Below are 26,615 nucleotides of genomic sequence, written 5' to 3' on the forward strand. Positions count from 1 at the left end.
TTTTTCTGGTCGACTAGTAGTCATTCATTTGAAGCATTAGTTGACTAATCGCACGTTTATTAATAAATCATTTAAATCATTATAATGAGGTTTTAATTGAGCACATAATAATGAGCCTAATAAGCACTCAAGTACTCGCATAAAGCTTGACACAGGACACCGGCAGAAGTAATGATTATGAATGTGTCAGAGAAAAACAGTGAGGAGACTAGATTAACATTTTAATAATTTGATAAACTAGTGCTTTCTTTGTTTTCAGCTTCAGAGACATAGTCGGCGACACTGACTCGTCATCTTCACAGTAGTGATCCACCTGTATGCATGTTTCATACAGATTACATAATCTGATAATTTGTTTTCAATTTGAATTGTTTCATTTGAAAGTAGACATTTCACTCTCTATAGATGTATTTTTAATGTCTGTAAGGCAAAGATATACACAGGATTTCACGCTCAAGTTCACAGACTGAGACGGCAGAAAGCGCATCCTGTTTGCTTTCATTATTTTACAAATACACAAATACACACACTAATAAACGTAGAGTCTTTAAAGATTCGAAAGATGTATTAAATTTTTCTATATGATCAAACATTTCGGAGTATTTTAAGGGCAAGTGCGTGCACCGGCGCCTCCATCTGTCCTGCAGTGAGCGCTCTTCAGCTTCCACACAGACACTTGAATAGCAGATATTTCTCTAGGTTAACATTAGATTGAGCAGCCATGTATAGTTGCTAATACTTACATATTTCAGATGATAAGCCATATTTGAGGTCGATGAGTGATAGGTGAACATTTGGATGTCCTGCCCGATGTACTGTATTACCAAAGACTAGCAGTTCATGATCTGTTAGTCACGGACTGCCTAAGTTCACCTGTGGATTTTTTTTTTTTTTTTGGTTTTGTTAGTTTTTCTGCGACTAAGTGACTAATAAAATTTTGGTCGACCAGTTTCTTCTGGTCGACTAATGATTATTTGACTATTAGGGGGCAGCCCTAAAAATATTATACTTCTAATATTTTAGATTATATTCTACTTACAGAAAGCATGAACTTAAAAATGTATACATTGAATGCAATGCAAGTTGTTTGGTCAAAAGCAACTAAATCAGTGTTTCTCAACTGGTGTTTTGCGCAGTGTGGGGGAGCGTGGGGCACAAAGTAATACGTGGTTAGTTGTAACACATATGGTTTGAATATTTTCACACATGCTAGCATAACAAAATTTACGGTATTTACTGGTTGCCATATCAACACTATATAGAGAAATTTTAGTGTGCCAAAATAAAAATAAAAAAATATTTTGAACATATTGCTGAACATTTATTTTACCATAGTAAAAGTACATTTCTGGCTTAAGTAAATTTTTGATCTCAGTTTTTAGTATTAATTTAAAATGAGACAAATATGCTATTATTTTAATCTCCAATCTGTAATTTATCAGTTTAGATGTTTTTAGTTTATTAATGCTTCGCAGAAGACACCAACCAATTTTAAATTCCAGTTGCGCAGATTGGTAATGTTGTAACACTGTGTTACAATGTGCTTCACTATTGTTAAACTATGCTATTCTATGACATTAGCAATGTAATTTACACTATTTACTTAAATGAATTTAATGAGAAACCACAAGAAACCGGTGAATAAAGACTGACAGTCAATGTTTAATGTTTAGAAGTTATTTCAAGAAATGTAAAGCATGATATGTTGTCAGGCTCAATGTCAGTGTCATTATTCTGTCCTTATTTTCGTAACTTATGAAATAAAGTCTCTCACCTCAGAAAAACATATTATCCTGTCCTGTCAGACATATATATATATATATTCTAAAAAGTGGGTTGCAGCATAATATTCTTGTTTTGATGTGCTTGTTTAATGGTTGCCTGATTGCACATGTATTAAACCAACTCTATGTGTCTTTGCAGCTTGTGTTCAGAAAGATCAGTGATGTGAAGCGTGAGGAAGAGGAGAGGCTGAGGAGGAAGAATGAAGCCCCTCTGAACCTCCCCCCTGATCATCCTGTCCGCCGTCTGTTCCAGCGATTCCGCCAGCAGAAGGAAGCCCGTCTCGCCGCTGGGCATCCCAGTCCTGATGACCCTGATCTCGAGAAGGGCCAAATCCACCATGAATTCATCAGCCAAGATGTATACTCCACAACAAAAATCATCACAACAACAAAAAAAACCCCCACAACAACCACCCCCCACCACACCAAAAAATCCCACACCCTGGGCCCATTTGACCAGGCCAAGCTCAGCGCCCCTGCCCCAAACGTCCCTCGTGCATCAGAGCCACGAGCACGAGGATGGGCGAGGTTTAGGGAAAGCATGGTGAAGCCAGAAAGCTGGGGAAATGTTTCTAAAGCAGAATCGATGGAGACTCTTCCAGAGCGGAGCAGCTCTGGAAAAACTTCGGAACCCGGTGGATTGAAGAAGACTGATTCCTGCGACAGCGGCATTACTAAAAGCGACCTCCGGCTGGACGAAGGTGGTGCCCGCACCCCTGTAGATCGAAGCCCGGTCCAGCCCGACGGAAAAGCTCCCCCGATCCCTCCAATCCCCACTATTCCCGAACATACACTGCACGCCTCGCTCCTGGAACTCCGTACGGAACTTAAAGAGGAGCTGTCAGCACTCAGTAACCGAATGGTTGCATTGGAGACACAAGTCGCTGAGGTGCTGAGGTTGTTAAGGAGCAGAAAGACTCCGACCTCTCCCATGTCACTCTTCCAGATCTCACGGCCGACATCACCAGACACGGACAAGGAGGACATATTCCCTTGACGAAAATGAGGTAAGCATCTTTATTTTTGAAAGGGAAACGTTTATGAGACTTTCTCTGAGAAAAATGGAACCAGCAAAAAGCATGACAGAGACTGTGTGTGTGTGAGAGAGAGAACAAGTGAGGGAAAAGGATGAAATAAGACACCGGAAAGGAGAAGAGGATGTCTTATCCCAAGGCAGAGCATCTGCGATACCAAAGTGATGGTGTGTTAGTTGACACTCTTTGTGTGGAACTGCTCTTTGTTTTTGTCCTGCAAGGCTGACAGACAGTGAGAGCTCTTGCTGGAGGGCCCACTCTGACTGATGGTTGTCATGGCAATGCATCGTCCCCAATTGCAAGTGCGGGCACTTCAAGATCCCACTCATGTAGCAAGTCTTCCCCTTTCTTTCGCTTTCACACACCACTGTTTCTGCTCTGTCGTCTTTCTGGTATAGGGATCCATTCTGCTCCTTCCTGCTGGTTAACTTGCTGCCGAATACAAGCCTGTATCAGGAATCACAGAGCTAAGCGTCTTACGGTGTGGAGACAAAAGACTGAAGAAGCAAGAAGAATTCCAGGAAACCCCAGGCAGCTTTGGTGAATTACTTTAGACAAACGTGTTTGTACAATGACAAATCAACTACCATCCCGAGAGTTAACTGTACACGTTACTGGAGAAGCTAATGAGCTCTACAGGGGTTTTTGAAGTGTAACAGCTGTTAAGGCCCTTTTCCATGACTTGCGTCAATGCATATCTCAACAAAATGTAAAATCAAATTGACAGCAATGGTATTATACAGTTTTAGGAATGCACAATATAGCGGAACCATATCAGATTTATTGGGTATCAGCCAATATTGAATATTTAATTGTACAGCGCATGTTCATTTCCCATATTTTTATATATAGACTACATTTGCCATCATCTAACACTCACCGAAAGGTAATATTTTAAAACACTAATAATTTAACAAGACTGTTAATTGTAATCTGTAGCAATTTTCAAAATGAATATCTATTTTTCATACAATACATTATACATTGTTGTGATTCGTAAACTCACTTTTAACATTTAAAATGACTGATTTCAGCTTTATTGTTTAATTCTAAATTAATTTAGAAAAATTATAGAATTTTAATATTAGTCATCAGTTATCAATCATAACATAAATATTAAATATCGGAATTTTCATTAGTCACCATATCAAGTGTTATGATTTCTCCCATTCATTTTCTACAAATGGTCCATCTCCTCTCCCTTACATCGTCTATGAATATTTCTTCGACTTCGTGGGAAACGGTTATAATTTTGAGCACTGTGTTACAGTGTGTGGTCTGCAGACAATGTGTGTCAGAGGTAACGCTGTAGCATGATGTTCAATGCATTGGCAATGCATTTCACAAGTCATGTGAAAGGACCTTCACCTCCTTTGGTCTACAACAGGCATCTTCAAACAAGTTCATTAGTGACTTGTTGGATTGCAGAGGCCAAGTTTTATAAAACAACAACGGAAGAACTAGTGAAATGAAAGCATGCATGTTGTTTCTTTATCAACGATTGGGTCTTCCAGAAAGCACACAAGCATATTACCGTGGGTGCACTATTATTATTCAGATCTCTAGTGCATTGTAGCTTTGTTTTGCAAAATGAATTGATGGATGTAATCAATACTCATGATTTTTCACAACACCACAGTACAACATAACACAGTTACGAGGAACTTTACGCATTAAAGCCAACATCTAAACATGAATCTCAGGAATCAAGAGGGGTGATGGTTTGAGAGCTCATTCTGACCCCTTTCCTGGATGTTTTTACATATTAAATACTAAAGATGTGGCATTATGTTCCCACCAGGTCTGTTTTAATGTCTAACCTTTTCATTGTTTAATAGGAGAGACTGGGACTTGTTGTCAAGGGCCTAAAATAGGCTTTTTAATTCCCACTCTGACAACTGAATAATTTTTTTTTTTCTGTGAAAACAGCTTTTTTGTAACCAAGACCGTAAGATATGTGTCTGTAGAGAAAATGCCTTGTAAAAATAAAACAACCTTGAGAAATATTCACTGAAGATATGACAGCTAGTGCCAGTCTCCCCTATTATTATATCAAACAAAGCGCCTAATGCAAGTTTGGGAGGAGCCTGTTCAGTAAATCCGTTAATCACATGGCTAAGATATAAATAGCTGTTTATTTCACTCTTTTTTCCAAGCGTCCCTCCCCCATATCAACTCCACCTTGATTTCCATAATGAGGTCCAGGGGGAAAACACAGAGATCCAGTCTATTCAGATCAACACCACCAAACCGGAATATCTTCTTCTCTGTCACAGAATATATGAACTTGTATTTATATATTCTCATTTGTATCTCAGAAAGAGAACGAGTGCCTGACTATACAAACTCAGATACGCATGTTGAGAATTGTGGTTATGAACATACTGTGAGCGGTTAAGGCACATGTTAGCATGCTGTGTGATGTTCTCAGGTTAGAGAGGTCATTATCAGGTCCACAGGAGATGTGCTGAGGTCAGTATCACCTGCTTCTCCACTACCTGAGAGCAAAGAGAGAGAAACATGACTCAAAATAATGACGTAAAACCAAAACGCTACCAAGGTCATATCAAACATAAATGTGAGGAAAACAGATTTTGTTGGAGAAAAAAAGACGAGTAGCTCTAACAACATGAAGATTTATTTCTGTTTACAACAAAGATAGATTTGTACAGTATGAAGATTTTGTAACATCCTAGATTCTTAAAAAAAAAAAAAATTGCCCTTGAGAGATAATTATCTCATTCTGTCAGCAGGATGCCAGAGAAACGATATTAAATGGTAAAATTCCAATTAAGGTTGTTTTATGCTTCAGAGCATGTTTTACAATAACGACATCTTAATTAGCTTTAATATTATGGGTCATTTGCTTATACTCCAGATACTGAGCTGGAATTGGAAAAGGTTTAGCGTTTGTACCCTGTGCTGTTACTTCCCCATCTTTTAGGGAGCAACCCAGAACTGATTTTAAATAAGACATATGAATGTTACAGTAATACTAATAACAATACTGACATGCAAATCCATGTAAACTGGAATGTAAAGCATCAGCCTGAGCTGATTCTGAAGCAATAATCATTGCTGCTGTATTTCACCCAGATTATTCCTGCCATGCTTCTCCAGCCCAGATATAACATTTAACCTGAACCACATGATGTAATCAATGTAATATAACAAACAAACGCAGCCCTGATGTCACTGCATGCCTCTGCAGCACAGCAATAACAGTCATAATATTCAGAGAATGCACTTTTTCATCATGAGAGAAAATGAGAATGAGGACTGTACAGAGTTGATTTGTTTATGGAGAAATGCACAGCCTTTAGACACTAGCATGGTTTACTCGCAGAGATTTGTTACCATCTGATCATGACCGATTTGATCAAACACGCCAACAGCATGGCTTGTTTTGCACTTAAAATAAGGTTAAGATATGCTTGGTAAATACAAAGGAAAACTGAATAAATTACCATTAAAAAGAAAGTACTCCTCTACTGCATGAGTATTTAATCTCTTGCCTCTTACCCCATAGAGCTAATGGATTCACTCTTTGAAGCAGACCTGTCTGACTCTTGCTGAGTGAGTTCAAATTTGCATTTAGCGAGGGGAAATGAATCCTTGCAGATCTTAGACTCACTTTAGGGTGTTTGCATAGTTTTTCAGACTTGAGAACCAAAGTACAGTGTCTCAACAACAAAATTGGCCACTACATGATTAGAAACCAGACACCAGTTCATGATTGAGAAACTTTTCTATGGTTAGATTTATTTCACAAAAGCCTAAAAGAGGAAATCCCCCATTTAATCCCCAAATCAAAAGAAAAAAATTGTATTCATAGTTGTCCTGTTATTAAAATAAAATGAACATTAATTAAATATAAAATCTTACATTTAATTTAGCTTATTATTATTATTGAGTACTGAGAATTGAACATGATAAATTTCATGTAAAATATAATATAAATTACGAATATAAAATCTTAAAGCACATATTTTATTTCTACAAAATAATTTTTTTTTCTTTTGAATTTGGGGTGAAATATATACTGAACATGTTCATGACAGACTTTGTGAATTTCACCCAAACATGCTATTGCACACACACACAAACAGACACACAGACACACACACACAGACAAACACACACACACACGCACGCACGCACACACACACACACACACACACACACACACACACACACACACACACACACACACACACACACACACACACACACACACACACAGAGAGCATATCATTCAGTGTGTTGGTGCATATATGTGTTTGAACAGAAATGATGTTATAGTATTTTGGGGAACAATGAGTATTTTGATAGTGAAGTTCAAACGGAGCTGTGCAGTTCTATCACACTGCAGGGTTTGGAAGAACAAACACGTCTGTCTGCTCACAGAGGTCCTTCAAAGGGTCGTTCTTTAAAAACAGCCCTAATTCAACTTCAGATGTATTCAGCAGACAGCATGGTCATTATCCACTGACTGAAACCTCCTCACTGAAATCATTTCTCCACATGGAAATTAATACTGTAAAGCACAAAGACAAAATTTGTAAAATTGCTGTAAAATATTATTTATGATAATAAAATATTTTCTATACGTATTTTTGCTCATACTCTCTTTACTTGATTGCTGTCATTTTATGCAAGATACATAGCTTTGAAGTCAGCATGAAATCCAAATGGGCCCAATGTAATACAGTTCAAAAGTATAAAACTGTCCATAATAACTATTTAATAATGATCAACAGATATTTACACTTTCCTTAAGCAAAATTGCTTTCATTTCTAGCTCCATTATGGTAACACCCACTTTACATCATCCAATCCAGCTCCCAATAAACTAAATTAAAACCAGCCCTATATTTTATCTCGTTAAATATTCAAATTCACTAAATACACCACATTACAGGGTGTAAATGACCATTCATGCTGACTTTAAGGAGAGAGAAAGACTGAGCTTGTTACACTTTGAACTGTGCAATTATGTACACTTTGAAGACTGTGTAATGCTACATACTAATTAACATTCATTAATAGCAGAGTGACCTGTGTTGAGAAACACACACAAACAAGGATCTGTGTAAAATGTGATGTCAGTAATTTCAGAATGACTCACAGAAAGGGCAGGTCACACATGACCTCTGCTATATACCATCTCCTAAAATATCATCATATCACAGAAAAGAGATGATGAGAGAGACCTCAATCATAGCACACTGATATTAAAATGTGCATACCTTTAATTATTTTTAATAATATATATTTTTATATTTAATTTAGATGTACTTTATTTTCTTAGTATTTTACTTTTCTAAAAAATCTCACTGCTTGTATGCTGCAATGTCAATGTTGTTGTTTTTATTCTTTATATGGTAATGCAAATATACACTTTTATCTTGCCAATAAAGAACACTAAAATTAAAATGAAGAGAGAGCGATTTTTGTGAAGGGATTATGAATGATTAATCTGATGCTGATAAAGGTACGCTGCAGAGATTAAAGCTCTTTAAAGTGTAATCCCCTTAACACTGAAACACACACATGTCATACAGCTCTCTAATAAAGGAGAAACTCCAGGCTAGCAGATCACTGATCTAATTAACCACATACAGCAGCTTGAGCTGTTAGTAAGAAGACAGAAGTAGGTATACGCAAGGAGAATGAGAGAATGATGGATAAAAACATGAGACGAGATGGAGAGATCAGGACAAGAAAGATCAGAGGGACAAAATGAACGAGAGGAAGGAAATCTACACAGATGGAGGGACGAGGGAGAGAGAGAGCAATGGTCAGGCTGTATCCTGGCCGCTGATCAGAGACATGTGTCACCATCAGTGTTCAGACAAACTCATAAATAAAGCAGCGACAGGATTAAGCATCAAACACACACCTGGAGCACTCACACCATTTCATTTCCACACACAAGCTGGTCAAATACAGCATTACTACTATACAAACACGTGATATTGTAGGAGTTGATAGGAATGCTGGTTGTGCACATTGTGATTGGTCCAAACTATGTAAATACCATAGTGTTTTCTGTGAGAAAGTTTGCCTTCCAAGGATTCTGCTCTGAGAGATGTTGTCATCTCATGTCCCACTCAATACCAACTTGAGCAAAGCAATAGAGAAAAGCAACCATTGGAATGGCCACAGAAGACCAGCCTGTTGGAGAAATAGAGAAGAGAGAAGTTTAAATGGTAAAATACAAAGATATGTAGAAATAAAACTTAAAATTTAATTATAAAATCATAAAAACTACAAAATACACAAAAAACAAACACAAAACAAAAATTTATCTCAATCGCCTCAATGGCCTGAAGGCATTTGAACATGACTTGAAAAGCTGAACAAAAAAGAAGGATTGAAAAATCTGATGTGCCAGTTAAACAATATCTAATAATATTATTAGCCCCGCCCCACCAAAAACAGCTCATGCTACGTTTGTTATAATAATTTTGTTATTCAGTACAGAAACCTTATGTTGATAAATTGTCTTGATATGTTTACATGAATAATTTTTGCCAATTCAAATGAATCCAATACAATTTCAGATTCTGAATTCATATGAACCCTACATGTTGCATTTACCTGACAAAACTAAAATATAAAACTGTGCATGTAAGCAAATAAAAATTTAACAAATAAATTTTAGGTCTCCTCCACTGACCAATTCATACGCATACACACAAAAAATATGCGTCAACGTGAACTATGGCACTGTGCATGTGAGCAAGGCATTTTTGAAGCTGATTTAGAAAATAGTTGGATTTGAGAGTTTAGATGTTTGTTTTTCCCATATATTTGATTATTTCAGGTCTAAACCATCCCTTTCAACAATTTTATTTGGATCTAGTTTGTTTGGATTTTTTTAAATGTTTACATGAAAGCTTTTCAGTTTGATACTTAACAGATTATTTGGTTGCAAGTAAATGTCACTACTTGCGCATATGCATATGGATGGACACAAAACATTATTGGCCATGTACACACTGCAAGTTTCAGGAGTGACAACCGCATTTAAATGTGTTCCTGTACAGAATCACTAGCTGTGCTTACTACAATTTACCGCAGTATCCAATGATAATTACCCCCATGTGAGCTCTGATTTATAACCTTACGCAGAAAAGATTTAGGGCCCTATTTTAACAATCTAACCATATGGTCTAAAGCACATGACGGAGGTGCACTCGGGGTGTGTCCGAATCTACTTTTGCTAGTGTAAAAATGGTCACGCCCGGGCGCATGGTCTAAATGGGTTGTCCCCATTCTCTTAATGAGTAATTGGTGCTTTTTGGGTGTAACGTGCAATAATCCAATCAGAGTGTCATCTCCCATTCCCTTTAAGAGGCAGTTGCGCTCTCGCTATGGCGGATTTGCTATTTACACGGCGGAATTTGCAAGCGCAAAGACAGAACGTGTCTCCGAGAGGAAACAGAGTTTTTCGTGAGCGAGCAAATAGGTAGCCTAATTCTGATACATGCGATGACTATCTAGGCATTTTTATATTTATGTAGCCTACACAGTAATATTCTTTTACATTGTAATCCTTTAATTTTTAATATTTGGCATGTTTGAGTGCTGTTGTGCATCCCTGTGTGTGTAATAAACAGAATGTAAGCACGCTGGACCCCCCTATACTAACACGCTCTTTAAATACCAAAAAAAAAACTACTGTGCCATTGACTTTAGACTAGGTTTGAGTTGGTCTATGGCACAGTCTATTTTCAGTTCCTCAAAACAGCAACATGCCAACAATGCGCCTGAACACACCTCTTTTTTTAGACCAGCACGCCCATGAGAACTGCGTCGGGCTGAAACTAGCAAAAACACTTGCACCGCATTGCGCCGGGTGTATGATAGGGCCCATAATGTGAAATCTTATTAGACCAGAGGGGCATATTCACTCATTATCTCATTTACATTCTTTTGCCCCCCCTGCAGTCAGTAAATGAACAGCAGTGTAAGACACACCTTTTCCCAGAGCAGCACTTAATGCACTTAGCTATAGGCTATATCTGCTCCTTTCAAGTACTTATGGATATGATACAGACATATTACATTCTCTCTTGGATAAATTGCTTCTGTTTGTGTTATGCTCATTTGTGGCTGTTGATAAAAACAGATGCATAAACATATTGCTAGATGAATCAATGTTACTTTCATAATTGTAAACATTATTTTCACATTATTGTTAAAGTATTAGTTTTATTCAAATCATTTCCAATTATTATCAATGTTATGTATATATAATCACAGTTCCTCCTCAACATGTCCACTAAGATCCCCAAGCTGTTAAAACACACTAGACAGGTGTGTGTGTTTGTCTCTGGTGGGTTCATTAAAAGGACCTGCCTTGTTGCATCAGGGATGAGAAAAGAAGGATGGAGCAGGAAGGAAATGAGAGTAAATGAAAGAAGGGAGGGTGCTGATTACATTTGTTTACACCTCATTGTTCTTCAGGTGCTGGAGTCACAGCTTTAGCAACTTAATCCATTTTGTCATGCCAATAACACAAAACACTGCAATGTAGCAGAAAGACTTCAAAAAAGTCAGACAGAAAAGAAGCTCAGAGGTAGTGTGTGTTATGTCTCATTTTGTCTGTATAAGACTACAGATCTGTGTTTTCTGAACTTTGTCCTCATCCAGCTACACACAAATCCTCTCAACATGACTCAACTTGCGTCACACCAAACCCACCTACATTAAATAAGGAACAGAGACACGTCAACACACACACTTACAGAAGCAAGAAGAAGAACAGGTGATTGTTATATCATAGGAGACTCTTTCGAAACACTTGCTTAAAAATAAAATAAACACAGACCTTCAGTGCGTGAAAGGACATACAGACATATAAAGGATGTATATAACTAAATGTAATCACTCATCATTTAAATATTTTTCAAAAATGATATGCTAAGTTATGCACCGAATTTTTTAATTCTTGCCTGTAAGTCAAGAATCATTTCAATGTTATGTCCAAAAACGTAAAAAAAGTAAAAAAAGAAAACTTTAGTACAAATTGTAAAAAATTAATAACGGACCGATGAGCTGATAATTATTTTCAATTTATTGCCAAAAAACGATGAAATGGCAAATATTAAAATTATTAAAACATAAAATCTTACAGTACTTTGTCTAAATAAAAAAAAATAAACACTAAAAAAAATACTAACATTGTATTACAAGTAAATTACAATAATATGATTATAAAATTATAATGACCAGTAAGAAAAATTGATAGATTGACTAATTTAAATTGGCTAAATTTTAGATTTACCAGTATTATTACATTAACAATATTAATAAATTATTAATGTTTTTATGATTTTATGAAAATATTTAAACATACAATGTCAGCCTATATATATATATCTTAAGGCAGAAACTCCCCAAAACAAGCAACAGTTGGAACTGGCTGCATTAAAGGCTGGGAAAAGCATTTTAAAGAACAAGAGTGTGGTGATGTCTATGGGTCACAGACTCACTGCTCTGATAGCACGCAAGGGATTTGCAACAAAATAATAGCTTTTAATCTTTTACATCTGCCTTAAGTTCAACTTTTCCAATACTTATGCTCATATCCAATAGTGGGATGAACTCCAAAAGTGCTGTCCTTTTTATTTGGTAAAACACTTACGTGTTGAAACAGCTAATAATAAGTTGTGACATTCTGTAGTTTTGTCTCATATTCATCTTTTAATCATATTTGCAAATGTCTTGATTCCGCAGCAAACAGAGCAATTTTGTCTTTAGTGTTCCAATACTTATGGAGGGCACTATATATACTGCAAAGACTGCAAACAGTCTTATATATATATATATATAAACATATATATAAATATTCATACTATTCATGATATTTTTTATATTATTGATTACTGAAATGTAAGACAAACTACTTCAAATCATCATCGTTAAACAAAAAAATTTTTTTTTTTAATTGACTAACAAAACTGACTTAAGCGAGCTAATTAAATGTAACTAAAGTAGTATGATATGGTTCCTATATTAAACGGAGAATGAAATGAATAAATGATTGAATAAGTTCAGGGTCCTGTGAGTCTCTGTGCCCAGCAGGTCTCTTTCTGAGCTTTTCTGTACCCTGCAGCTCCTCCTGCCTCTAACTGAGCGGCACAAAACCTTTCCGTCAGCGTCTGACTGACAGCTGCTGCTGCAGGGGGTGGGTGCGATCAGCATGGCTACCTTTCAGTGATGTCAAGAATGAATGATTCCATGGTGACCGTTGTTAAGGCTCTGTGGTGTTCATGGTACCTGGTGGCAAATGGATGAAGAGTAGCCTCTAGAAACTTCCAGACAGACATTCAAACTGCTTTTATCTTTCCAAAAAACCTTCACACTTCTGTCTCTATAACTCTTTAAAGATAAATGTCCAGATGCTCACTGGTGCTTCATTTGGCATTAAATGCTACCAGCATGATCCTTAAGCAGTTTGTGAATACTTTTCCCAAATTATTTCATACAATTTATGATCAACTTTACAAGTTTACAGAAGCAAAAACATCTAACTGTCTATGCAATCAGTGTCTCAAATCTGATTATTGACAAAAAAAAAGTACAGCATCTTGGAATATTTATTATTTTGTGTTATAATTTCTCGTAATTTTATGTTAAAGTATTTCTTGGTTTTAAGTTTCTCAACATTCTAAATTCTTTTATTAAATTCGATTTTTAATAATCAATTTTCAGTCATCAATGTTCAGAATTTTATACTCCACTGTATATTGAAAAAGCATAATAATTCATCATAACAAACCACTCCAATCCTGCAAACAGTCTTACAAAATTATTCATAACATCTCATATGCACCACAAAACAGTGACTCAGCTCTTCTCCAACACAAAATGTGTTCTGAGCACTTCAGAATGAATTCATTTCCTCACTTTTGTGTCTGATCTGGGAAGAAATGACAGGCTGTCCCACATCATTACATTACAGCATCAAATCATAACAGCTTTCTTTCTGAATTACTGCCTCAACATGACCCACAAAACGTTAAAAGGTCGAAAACTTTCACATTCCCAGTTTAAAAACACTTTGTCAGCAGCTGTGGTTGACTTGTCAGCAGTTACAGATTGAGGGGAAATAAATCTGACTGATGACATGTGTGAATGTCTCTCTACCCTTGTAAAAAAAAGTGCTTAATTGTATTGAATGTGCACTTGTAGTGCAAAAAAGCATACATTTAAAAAAAGTACTTGCAGATAACATATTAATGAAATAAAAGGCCATTTAAGTGTAATTAAGTGTCACTTTCATGACTGTTTCTTTAAAACACTTAAAAAAAAAAGGTGTTAAAGAGTTTCAGAGTTTAACTTTAAATGTTGTTTTTTAAAATGATGTTTTAATCTTTAGTCAAGTACATTTATTTTGATGTGTTGATTAACATGTTAATGTGTTCATTAACAAAACATGTTAAGTACTGCTATTATGGATTGTTATTTTGGCCAGAAGCAATGGTTTGAAATTAAAAAACCTCAATAATGGATTTGCTTCTAACAAACACAGCTTTTCACTTCATTAACCGATTACTTGTAGATTATTGTGATGTTTTCATCAGCTTTTTGGACTCTCATTCTAACGGCACCCATTCACTGCAAAGGATGTAATGCTAAATTTCTCTAAATCTATTCCACTGAACAAACAAACTCATCTACATCTCGAATGGCCTGATGGTAAGAAAATTTTCAGCAAATTATTCAAAAATTCAATTCACATTTAAGAATATTTTTTGAAAGTATAATATTTCCATAATAAGTACTCTTTTTGAAAGTATGCAAAAGTGTACTTCTTTTTCACAAGGGTATGTAAGAAAGTGCATACATTTAAATGACCCACCTTCGACAAACACCCTCTTCCAGAAGATTCTGCCCACATGGATCCCACCCAGAAAAAACAGATTGGACAGAATCAAAAAAGCAGTGGAGAGGGCGGAGATAAGCGCTAGGCCACGCCTCTGCATCCGAGGTGACAGAAAACGCACCTTAGACAAGATCAAAGGAGCATGGTATTAGTGACCTTACTTCATTATAAACACTAACTTTTGTTTAAAGCTGATAACTTGAGAGGGATTGTGTGAACTCACAATAATGGGATGAAGAGGACGAGAGGAAAAGAGGAGTGCGAGACCGTTCTCCACCAACACCCCAACCCAATTCAGCACGGCCCAGTACTGCAGGTAGTCATGGCAACCATGCCAGAAACACACAAACCCAAATGCCAGCGCTGTGGAGATGAGTTTCCGGAACACACCGTGATGAGAGCCGCCCAGTGGCACATATATGTACCTAAAAACACACACAAACACACATGCTCAGCAAAAACATGAACTACTGAAAAATTGTATGTGGAAAACAAGAGTTTCTGTTTTCTTTTAAAGACTTGTTTGACAATAAACAATCAAAAATTGTTTTAATATTGAGGTAATGATAGTTTGTATCCTCCAAACAACCTTTTTGCATTTTTACAACTGCATTTTTAAAGGTATCATGAACTGCCTCTTTTCATTATTTTGTATTGTTCTCTGAGGTCCACTTATAATGTTATCAAGATTTTTACATTAAAAAAAATAATTTAAAAGCAATAGGCTATTTTCTGTCTTGTTTTAACCCCCTCATCATAACGCTTTGTTTGAATAGGTGTGGCGGATTGTAGACTCGGAAATAAACACCCACTGCTATGATTGACTAAGAGTTGTGTGTTTGACAGACTTCATCCTCCATAGATAGGTTAAAAACACATAAATACTCATATCAAATGATCTGTAATAACAGACAAAAAAATAGTGACCACGTAATAAAAAAAGTTTCTCACACTTGTGTTGCGACATTACTGACAGATCCAATATAGTCAGCACAGCATCTACTTTCAGTCTCAATCAAAATCAAAATCCAAATTCAAACTTTTCCTTTAAAGTAAACGAATCAGCAGTCAAATGAAGTGAACAAAGGGCCGAGTTCTTATGGACACGTTCTGGAACTTCATTAAAGTTCATCAAATAAAGTTTATCGTTTAGTTTCTGTGTAGACCTGCGTTTGTCGCTCTTGTCATATACCTACTATGTGCACAAACTGGTGGGCGGGGCTAAACAGGCAGCAATGTAGAAGCAGGCGTTGATCTTCTTCTGCGGAGGTGGAGTTTAGCCACCCTATTATTATATATCAAAAGATCAAGGGAATTTTGATTTCTCAGCTTTATGACCCATTTAATGTTTATTAAGCCATTTTCTATCATGTGGACCACAATTGTCTGTTAGACAAGTGTGAGTAAAAAGTGTCTTCAGATGACACTGTCTGTAAAACTGCCACCGTTCCCCTCACAGTGATAACAGACAGCAGAGAGAGAGAGAATTCTGAACTAAACCCGATCTCTCTCGACGGCAGTATAGTAGAGTTTCCATTTCAGGGCTGAGAGAGCACCAATCTGTTCTAATGAGGCTGTTGGGATAATGGAGGACTTGACTCATCTGTGTGTGTGAGGGAGATAGTGAAGAGGATAAGATTAGCCCCTGACCACGGCTCCAGCTGACAGCGTGTGTAGAGATCAAGAAAAGAAGATCAACTGTGCTTTATTTTATCGCACTTAAAAAAACTCTTCTATTTTTCTTCTATTGCTCTTCTATTTTTATTGTTCACCATTCATGTGTCTGTTTCTCCCCTATAGGACGCCTAATAGGATTGATGGGTTTTTGTTGATTCACTGATATGCTGACTAGACTTACTGATGGTTTATTGAAAGGGCTTGTTAGGGCTCGTTGTCTTTTTAATCAGAAAGACGCAAAATTATGCTCTGAATTAGTTTTCCAGTAAAAGGATCTAAACATCTTTAAAACAAAACAAACTTACTGTACTATGAGAAATTTTAAGAAATGTAAAACATTGTAAAAAGATTTATTATTTTCCCCATTGGCAATTTTTAAATAAAACTTAACCATTTTATTCAGTGGTGACAGCAAATACATCTATAATAAAACTAAACCATTTTAATCAATTCTTACAGCAAATACATCTATAATATTTTAAGATCATCTCAGTTTTAAATTGTATGTTCTTTTAATTCAGCTACGATGTCACGCTGTGACGTATTGATCTTCTATTGAATATGTCCACAATAAGGACCATCTCTTACCTTTTTATAATCTGAAGAAACAGAATAGTTCTTCAGATGTTAAAGGCTCTTTATTTGGCATCGTGAAGCACCTTTATTTTTAAGTGTAACAGCTTCCCCCAAACTTTACTTACATATTTAACAAACATGTTTTTTTGCCATTGTTGCCTCATATTCTTTCCATTAAAATTTCTTTAAAAATACACGATTTCATACTATTGGCTTTTGTGATAATTATGTTCTGCCAAAGAAACAGTGGAAGTAATATCTTTGTTAAAAATCCCATTTGCGGTTGATTTACAAATAAATTACAGAATGAAACAGTTATAATGTCAAACTCAGATTAATGCACTTAAATTCCATTTAATGAATCACCCTTACTTTTAATTCATGCATGCTTCCTGAACTGAACATGTTATCATCCAAGTAAGGTAGTGACATCATTAGTAACATGGTCAATTTTTGGCACCATGGTACATTTTTAGTACAGATTTACCCTGGAATCCTAGTGGATCTTGCGTTCGGTTTCTGTTTCTTTTGTTAATGCGCTTTTTAAAGCCCAAGCATAGACGTTGCCCTGCTGAGAAAAGTGTTTATGAGCACATTTTCATTATGAACAGAAACAATAAGGTCTCGTTCTGCCTCTGTGGCCACCGCAGCATAATCTCAGCCCTCTCTTGCCCTTATATAAGCTCATATGAACTGCTTCTGTGATTTGATTGTTATGAGCACATTTCAATAGAGAGGAGATGACACTCAACAGGCTGAAAGCGAGGCGTTCAAGCAGACAATAGCGTGGCAGGAGGGGTGCATGGCGTGTGTCTGTGGATGCTTTAAGATCAGCGGTGAGTCACAAACGGAGAGCGAAGATCCTCTCCCACATCTCCACACTCCAAAACTCAGCTCTTCACAATTACTGCACATTTAAAAGCACATTAAGATCTCTCCAAATGCACTTTACAACACTCGCTTACACACACACACACACACACACACACACACACACACACACACATGCACACACACGCACACACACGCACACACACACAGCCCACATTCACACTCCAATTATGCAGATCAACTCTCTGCCACACTGCAATCACTAGACATGTTAAAACAAGAGAGCGATATGGAGAATATATATTCAGGAAGAGATCAAAATACTCAATACTGAACATACTCAAATTCAAACTCAGTATTCCCACTTGAAAGTATGGAAGTGCTTACACTCTCAGCTTTCTGATTGGTGGGATTCAGGGAGCAATGGGACGCTTCCCATTTGAGCGGGAAATATATATAGCAGCTTTTTGTGCTGTATTTCCACTGCTGGATGCTTCTGCTATCTGTCTGAAAATGAGTCTCCTCACAGGTCTGCTACAAACCAAACTAGGATGTTAGGTAAATCAAATTAGAAAATAACATTTTTTGGGGGGGGAAAGGAGATACAGATTTCTCAACTTTTCTCAATATTAAATTTTACACAATTTAGTCTAAATATATATTTAAAAAAAACACTAAAAAGTTAAATGTTACATGAATTTAGGCATCACAACAGAATGTACAGCATCAAAAATTGATATTCGTTTTGAGATTTGCGACAGATTGCATTTAACAGTGTTTTTATATATATATATATATATATATATATATATATTTGAATGTGATTTTAGAGTGTTAGATGATGTCAAAGGTAATATAAAGGTAAAAACAGAAGAAAATAAGCAAAAATTAAAGTAGCAGAGCATGAGAGAATAAAAATATCCAAATATACAAAATTTCATTAAATAATTAAAGGTAAGTAAAAAAATAAAATAAAACAAAAATCACAGAATTTGAGAAAAATAATAAAACAAAATTTGGAAAAAAAATCAAATATTTCATATGGCCCTAAATAACCAATTTAGTACAGATATAACATGCATCCCTGTTATCATTTGTGATGCATATAGTGCATGAATATTTGCTGTCTGTTGTGATGGGCCAGAATTGGTCTCAGGCTGATAATATTTACTAATTCTTCTCAATCGTCTTTCTTTGTAAACATCATTGAAATCTGCATGAGACGCATAGTGTCTTGCATTTGCCCTGTTATTCTAAAAATAAAATATTAAATATTTATGGACTTTTGGGTCTGTGCTATTGACCCAAGCAGCATCACATGTAACATTCATTTCCAATGTACATATTCACACAAACTGGCGAGTTTCCAGCATGAGATAGAATAAGATGCTCATCGTGCTAAATACATGCTAATACAACCCTGATCAAACATCTTTTGTCTGTGGAGATCGCAGTCCTGCCAAAGACTGACAATACCAAACCCTGAACGAAAACACAACATGAGCTCTCTCTCCAAAACCTCCACAATGATCTCTCCATACAGCTGGAGGACATTAGAATATGAATAACTGTGTCAGGAAATGCAACAGCTGAGCAGACAAGGTTACGCCAGGACCTCAAGAGGTTTTTATTTTTATTTATTTTTTATTTTTGAAGGGTTTCCCTACTGAATCAACCTATTCCAGTCCCTGAGAGTATTTATACAAAAAGAGAAATATCATTAAAGCAAAAGTGGCAGCTTGAAAACATCTGTCCAGCTGCTCTGAAGAATAATTTGTCTGACTTCCTGCCAGGAAAGTGACTGTACATACAAACATATATAAAAGATTTGCATATAAATTCTGTAATAATATATAAATTCTCTAAATTCTTTAATATTACGTTACAGAATGTGTTGCATGATTTATTATGCAATATATTCCTATTTAACAGACTTTACAAACATTTCACAGATAAACAGCTGGAATCAGGTATTTTGTGGAAACATTCAGTAGCAGTATTTCAAATGCCACAACTCTAAAATTGTTTTTAAATTACAATATTCATCATATTCCGCCTATTGTCAGAGTATAAATCAAATCACAGAAAAGCAAATGGTCTCTGGCATAATAGAAGAACTACTTGTTATAAAAAAAAAAAAAAAACTTGCAATCAAACAGCAGAACATTTTCGGTGGCGAGAGAGACTGAGCCGTGTTTCTGGACTCTTGGGTGACCAATCATGACCAGTGCCAAATTTATCCATTGTGTCTTGCTGAAATAAAAACTGTTCATTATCGGCTGCCAGTTCACAGTAACAGCGATGGCTTGAGTGTGTGGAACACACCCTATTATGAAGCTCATCTGCATAAAACTGGATCATTTTGAGCCTCCCCTCTCTCTCTCTCCCTATATATATATATAATTAACTGATTTGCATGTAAATTAGTCATTTGGTTCGATTATTTTCTTTACAGGGTTATTAAGTGTGTAGAGTGAGTATCTCCCACTGCAACAAATCAGTGCATTACATTGTCACATATCATAAGTGCATTAAGAAACTTTACTTTAATGGCTTAAAGCACATCTAACAATGCGACAACAGCAACATTCTTCTTTCTGAAGGATAATTGCACAATTTATGCTTTCATCTTCAGCTAAGTACACTGATGCACCATCTTAAATGGTTTTGCTGTTAAAACTTATTTACAAAAAGTGATGTTGCAGCTAAATATGAACATCAGAAAGGTTTCATCCATGCATTATATATCAGTAAATTTCCTAAAAATTAAGGGAGCAGAAAAAAACAACAAAAAACATTCATATCTAACAAGAACAAAAGGAAATTGATGCAAGAATGTCAGTTTATTATGTATCCGAAACGTGTAATTGTTCGAGTGATTATGGTTTTTGATTATGATTATTATTCACGTGCTTTTCAATATGCAACCAGAGATAACCGTGTCCATAGCAGTGCAAAAAAGCTCCCTCCCTCTCGTACACACACACAAAATAAAAAGAAATGGAGAAATCGTACCTGATGAGCCATTTGTAAAGCCCAACGTCAAAGTGTCTGAAAAGCAAAAGACAGTAATGAGTGAGCTCAGGGGTTAAACACAGATGGTTTGAGGTAACACACACACACACACACACACACACACACACACACACACACACACACACACACACACAGACACTTCTGTAGAACATGACACAACACAAACGTGTTTAATCAGTCAACACCCAGAACAGACAAAAAAAAAAAGAAGAGAATCCGCATAAATGAGATGCTTGAGGAAACCATTTTAATGAATCTCTGGGGACAAACGCTGGCAATTTGGTGAGACAGCCGTAACGCTGGGAGACATTTTCTCAAAGCGGCTGATCCCAGAACAGATTTGCCGTTTGTCTAGTTGAGCTGTAGTCTAACACTGGGTTTTGTGGCATGTTCGGGACACCCGCTTATCGATCTGGTAGGCAGAGACAATATTCATGCAGTTGTATGAAACTCTATTTGTACATTTTCAGAAGGAAATGTGAGTGAGAGGATGTACTTGCTCACACAAACCTTGCCACCACAATGCTAGTGTGTCACAGGTCAGGTGGTTATTAGGATGTTGCCATGTGGTTGTTAGGGTGTTTTGGGTGGTTGCTGGGGTTGCTAGGATTTTTACTGGCCCAAATCAAGAGCGAATCTGCAAGTCTATATGGATGTTGTGGTCACTAGATAGCTCTTTTTAAGTAAGAAATAAAACAATGAAAAAAAAAAAATAAAATGGTAAAATTGTAAATTATTAGAAAAATATTAATTTAAATTAAAATATAATAACTAAAATTTATAATAAAAAAGTATCAGTAAACATAGTAAAAAAAAATCCTAATTATTTAGTGATATTAAAATTATTAAAAAGTATTACTAATAATAAATAATAGAAATTAATGAAAATAATAATAGAAATAAAAATGATACAAATATAGATACATAAATATATGCAGCATAAAATTAAAAATAAATATAAACCAATTAAATAAAGTAGAATAAATTAAAAAAATAAAAAAAAATCATGTTGAACTGGACTGAAATTAAATTTAAATAAATACAGTTCACAAAAATAGATTGATCTTTAGAAACTACACTTCTAGGAGGTCTGGATCTCAGCTTTTCATACTTTATGTTTCTAACAAACAATATAAAGTCACATTGTGTTCTTTTCTGTCCCACTAATCACACAGGCTTTCTGCTTTGGCCTTTGACATGTAGCTCGTATCACACCATCATGACAGAAAAAATATTGATTTGGCCCTTTGTAACTCTCAATTTGTTTCTCGGCAGGACTTTCTCTTCCCCCTGTTCCTCTGAGCAGGTGTGAACAGAAGTCCTCAGGTCATCACCATAGCCACAGTTTCTCTTATTGTTATCCTCACTTTACTTCTAGTCATCCATCTATCCACATTTCATCCCTCTTCCTTTATCCTGACATAATGCTATTTGCTATCGATCAGTTGGATAGGACGGGTGAATGGATAGACGGGTCAAAATGTTCATTTTACAATTCACAGTGAAAAGAATTAAATGGATGAGTGAGTGGACAGCTATATGGATATCTCCATCATCTCATCCAATTAGAGCAAACACACAATCTGAATTTGACACCAACAGACGGTTTTCTGGCCATAAGGCTTTCACATGTAGTTCAGTCTGTCGCTTTCTGAGTCCAAATACACCCAGACCCCAGAGACAGCAGTAAAGAGCTTCTAAAAACAGGCCTGTATGAGGAGAAACAGACACGTGCAAGCAGATGGCTGCTAACATGTCAGAAAGCCCCGACATGAAGTTTTCATGAGCCAACAGAAACTATCAAAACCTTCAGTGCCGCAAAAATATCCATCTGGAAAGGAGCGAGAGCAAGAGAAAGAGAGAGAGACAAAACAAAGACATAGAGTGCCTGGAGGGGGATGGATTGGGTCTGGGGGTCTACGATACATAATGACTCCTAAATCAGGTTGTCCAGGATCGTTTGATTCATTCCAGCACTTCCCAGCATTCATTAGCAACTATTGATGAAATCTGCTTCAACTCTGGGGAAATAAAGTCATCCAGGAAGGCCAGGAGAACAGATACAGCAGAAGTAATTTCACTCTATATTAATAAAACATTATGTGGAGGCATACAGTTGTGCTTGTCTCTTCCATTTAAGTCCGGAAATACACTACGCAAATGTTTGGACAATGCATTTTGTTGTTCATACTTAAAAGGGATGATTCATACCAAACAATTACTGTAAACTTTTGTCATTTCCATCAGTTAGGTTCAAGCTCTTTGTGAGCTTCTGCACATTCTTTGGTTTCCAACATTTTCTGCATATTTGCATATTTCTATTTTATAGGTTTAATAAATCTATAGTCAAATCAAAAATGAGATATAACCAGATATCATTTTTGATATTTTTTGCTAGTGGGCGCAGGACACTATAGTTCATAAATGTAAGTGAGGATAGCAAAATAAAGTGAACAGTGACATATTATACCCAAAAATTCTTCATACAGTAGACTACCAGTAATATTTGGGATCAAAAAAATATTCAGACACTTTAACCTGACCATGTTTTGCTTAAGTGTTTTTTCTTTTACACCACACTGAACAAAATTAAGCATTGCTTGGTAATCGGTTGACCTAAATTGGTATTATCTAATTGTGTACTTGGTTGCAAGTACTAATTTACTAATTTTTGGTTGGTTGCAATCCATTACAAACCTTTCTATCAAAGCTATCTGACATTATCAAGATGAATTTGTTCCGACACAGTTTAACTCTGAATTCTTTTCATATTTTATTACCAATTTATAAACTATAGCAAATAAACTGTGATATAATGTGAGAAATGTTGAAGACTAAATTTTGGTATGACTGTAAAAATCTAATTTTCCTGGTTGGGAAAACACTACAATACAGCCTGTTTGTATATTTCAGGCCTAAAACACCACAGATAGAATCTGCCATTCTATTCAATTCAACAAATTCCCTCTGTATTGGCAATTTGACTCCACTAGATGCGTGTGGCACATAAACAAGGCGCTATTAAAACAGACGCAGAGAACAAACTCATGTCTGGTGTCATTCATGAGCTGTGTGAGTCAGATGGTGATTCATGAAGCTGAAAGTGAGATACACATTGGAACAGATTCACTCAATATCCTGCCGTTTCCATCAGATATGCCTTCTCTACTCCATACATCATCTGAAAAAGCAGGCCTGAAGGAAACAGTTTGTAAACACTTCTCACAGCTCAGACAGTGTTTTCCTCATGATCAAGCTAAACTATAGGTGAAATGATGAAGACAACAGAAATCAGCATAAAACCTGGTCTTGTTCTCACTGCATGTATGTGTGTGTGAGAGAGACCTAATGTCTCCACAAGGGTATTGTAAAAAGGGCAGTAAAAGCTAATGGTCCCCATGAGGAAAATGTGTCAATAAAAATACTAAATAATGTTCTAATGAAAATCTAAAAATGGGTGAGAGCTGTTTAGGGACAAAGGACCGAAAATGTAATTTATTAGCATGGCATCAGGACAGCAGCTGTATAATCCTGTTTGACTTTATACCTCCCCAAAAATATCAAAATTAATTTCACTTTAGAAATTATATGGCTATCAAACATGCCATTTGTGACATTTTGGCTTAGGGTCAAAGTTAACAATAAAAAGATGAAGAAATGTTTTATATATATATATATATATATATGTGTGTGTGTGTGTGTATATATATATATATATATAAAAAATAATTATTAATGCATGGTTGAATTATTCACAATAAGAACAAAAAAAGTGCATCAAGACAACAAATTTTGATTTGTTGCCAAATTAACTTTTTCATTAGATTTAGAAATAATAGCCTTGTGTCACTGACCCATAAAAACAATAGATCCATTGAGAGTGATCAGATTGCTATCGGCAGGAGTCAGCAAAATGGTACAGAGTGTGTGTGTTGATGCCAGACTAAATGAAGTGTTTTATAGCAACCCATAAACCTTTCAACCACCGTAAACCCAGTCCATGATAGCGACTGTACTAAATCACACACATGCACACACAGCAATACTCACACATCCACGCACATGTGTGCAGACACATGCACACACACAAACAGCAATCTCCAGATTTAACTACAGCCATGAGCAACATCTCAGCCTCTCTCTCTCTCTCTCTCTCTCTCTCTCTCTGTTGTTCTCAATCTCGTTCTCTCCCAGCAGGACATTTGCACTGTAATCAGAGACTTTGCTGTCCTGCAGTATGGGGTACTGTCTAAACGTGGTATGTTGCATCCGGCGGTTCTGCGCTATTAAACAAAGAGATGAGAGAGTGAGTGGGGTTTCAAAGTATATCGGTGTGTGTGAGTGTGTTGAGGCTATGCTGGCCATCGGGTCCAGAGGAGCTGAGCTCGGTCTCTCCATGTGGGACTGAAGCCAGACGGGGTCTTACAGCAGGTCCTGCTAAAGTCTCCAGCATACATCTGTTTCCTTACAGCTCTCATTTATCACACTCTAAACTCCATCACCTTCAACACCACTCACACACACACACTGGTGCTTAACCTTTCCGGCTCTCAGAGCTTCAGCAGCTGTCTACAGTGCAGATCTGCTGATATACACAAAACATGCACAGTCACACAGGAAACTCGAAGATAATGTCACTCGATCTGCATGACGATGGGTTATGAAAATTGGCTTTATGAATTAGATACTTACAAAAACTATTAGGGAATATAGTTAAATTATTAAAGCTAGTCATTGTTTTTACTTTTGTAAGATAATGATACATTTGTTTAATACACTTTCGGAATCTTTCTGTCATGATATATATATATTTTTCTTTTTTTGGCAGTGGGGGTCAATACTGTAGTAAATTACTATTGTAAACGCAACACACACACACACACATACATACACACACACACATAATATATATATATATATACATACCATATACATATATATATATATATATATATATATATACTATATATATATATATATACACATATACACACACACACATTAATATATATATACATATACATATATATATAACAATCTACCATTCAAAAGTATAATTGTAATTTTTTTTAAAGAAATGTATTATTTTATTCCACAAGGATGCATTAAAATGATCAAAAGTACACTGCAAAAAGTATCATGGTTTTCCAAAAAATAGTAAGAAGCCTAAATGTTTACAATGTTTTTGAGCAGCAAATCAGCATATTAAAATGATTTCTGAAGGATTATGTGACACTGAAGACTGGCGTAATGACTGCTGAAAATTCAGCTTCGCCATCACAAGGATTAATTATTTTAAAAAAATATTCGAACAGTTATTTTAAATCATAGTAATGTTTCACAATATTAAATGCTTTTACTGTATTTTTAAACAAATAAATGCAGCCTTGGTGCAGCATTCAACCTTAAAAACATTTTAACAATATTTCAGTAATTATTATTATTATTTAACTAGATTTGAGTCTTCTGCACATGGCACTGTGGATTTATTAAAGTAAGGCAATAAATCCATAGTAAAGTGTGTATTCTGCCAAGTTTAAAGAGTGTGATGAAAAAACAGACATAAAAATATCAGAAAATCTAAAACGCTTCTGTTTCCAGACTAGTGTTGGTTGCCTAGGAGACCATTCCAGACTACTGAAGTTGAAATGCTGCATATCTTCAACAAGCTTTCAAGCTTTAGTGTAAAATCCAGTCGTCTAGGTCGGAGGAAGCCTGCATGTATGAGCCTGTTCTACATCATCTCATGAGACATCAGAGCACTGAACTCTATCAGAG

The 26,615-nt window shown here is 36.0% G+C and overlaps 2 protein-coding genes across 7 annotated transcripts in view; one reads left to right on the forward strand and one right to left on the reverse strand.

Moving 5' to 3' along the window:
• Window positions 1-5,517, forward strand: part of kcnh1a (potassium voltage-gated channel, subfamily H (eag-related), member 1a) — a 47,075-nt gene extending 41,558 nt beyond the window's left edge. The window contains 1 exon segment of the mRNA XM_042742348.1: window positions 1,924-5,517. Within this exon segment, the coding sequence (XP_042598282.1) occupies window positions 1,924-2,781 (858 nt within the window). The 3' untranslated portion in view covers window positions 2,782-5,517.
• hhat (hedgehog acyltransferase) overlaps window positions 1-26,615 on the reverse strand; it is a 49,437-nt gene that overhangs the window by 13,679 nt on the left and 9,143 nt on the right. Inside the window, exons 9-14 of one of the 6 annotated variants that reach the window (XM_042742353.1) lie at window positions 20,817-20,852; window positions 14,941-15,142; window positions 14,694-14,838; window positions 8,859-8,995; window positions 5,204-5,316; window positions 4,043-5,085 (exon numbers count right to left, since the gene is read on the reverse strand). In XM_042742353.1, coding sequence (XP_042598287.1) covers window positions 8,916-8,995; window positions 14,694-14,838; window positions 14,941-15,142; window positions 20,817-20,852 — 463 coding nt within the window. In that variant the 3' untranslated portion in view covers window positions 4,043-5,085; window positions 5,204-5,316; window positions 8,859-8,915. Of the gene's footprint in view, window positions 1-4,042; window positions 7,356-8,858; window positions 8,996-13,039; window positions 13,109-14,693; window positions 14,839-14,940; window positions 15,143-20,816; window positions 20,853-26,615 lie in introns of those variants that run through there. The other 5 variants (XM_042742356.1, XM_042742351.1, XM_042742352.1 and 2 more) reach the window with 5 other exon arrangements.

Source organism: Cyprinus carpio, chromosome B17 (genome assembly GCF_018340385.1).
Source record: "Cyprinus carpio isolate SPL01 chromosome B17, ASM1834038v1, whole genome shotgun sequence".
Lineage (NCBI taxonomy): Eukaryota > Metazoa > Chordata > Actinopteri > Cypriniformes > Cyprinidae > Cyprinus > Cyprinus carpio.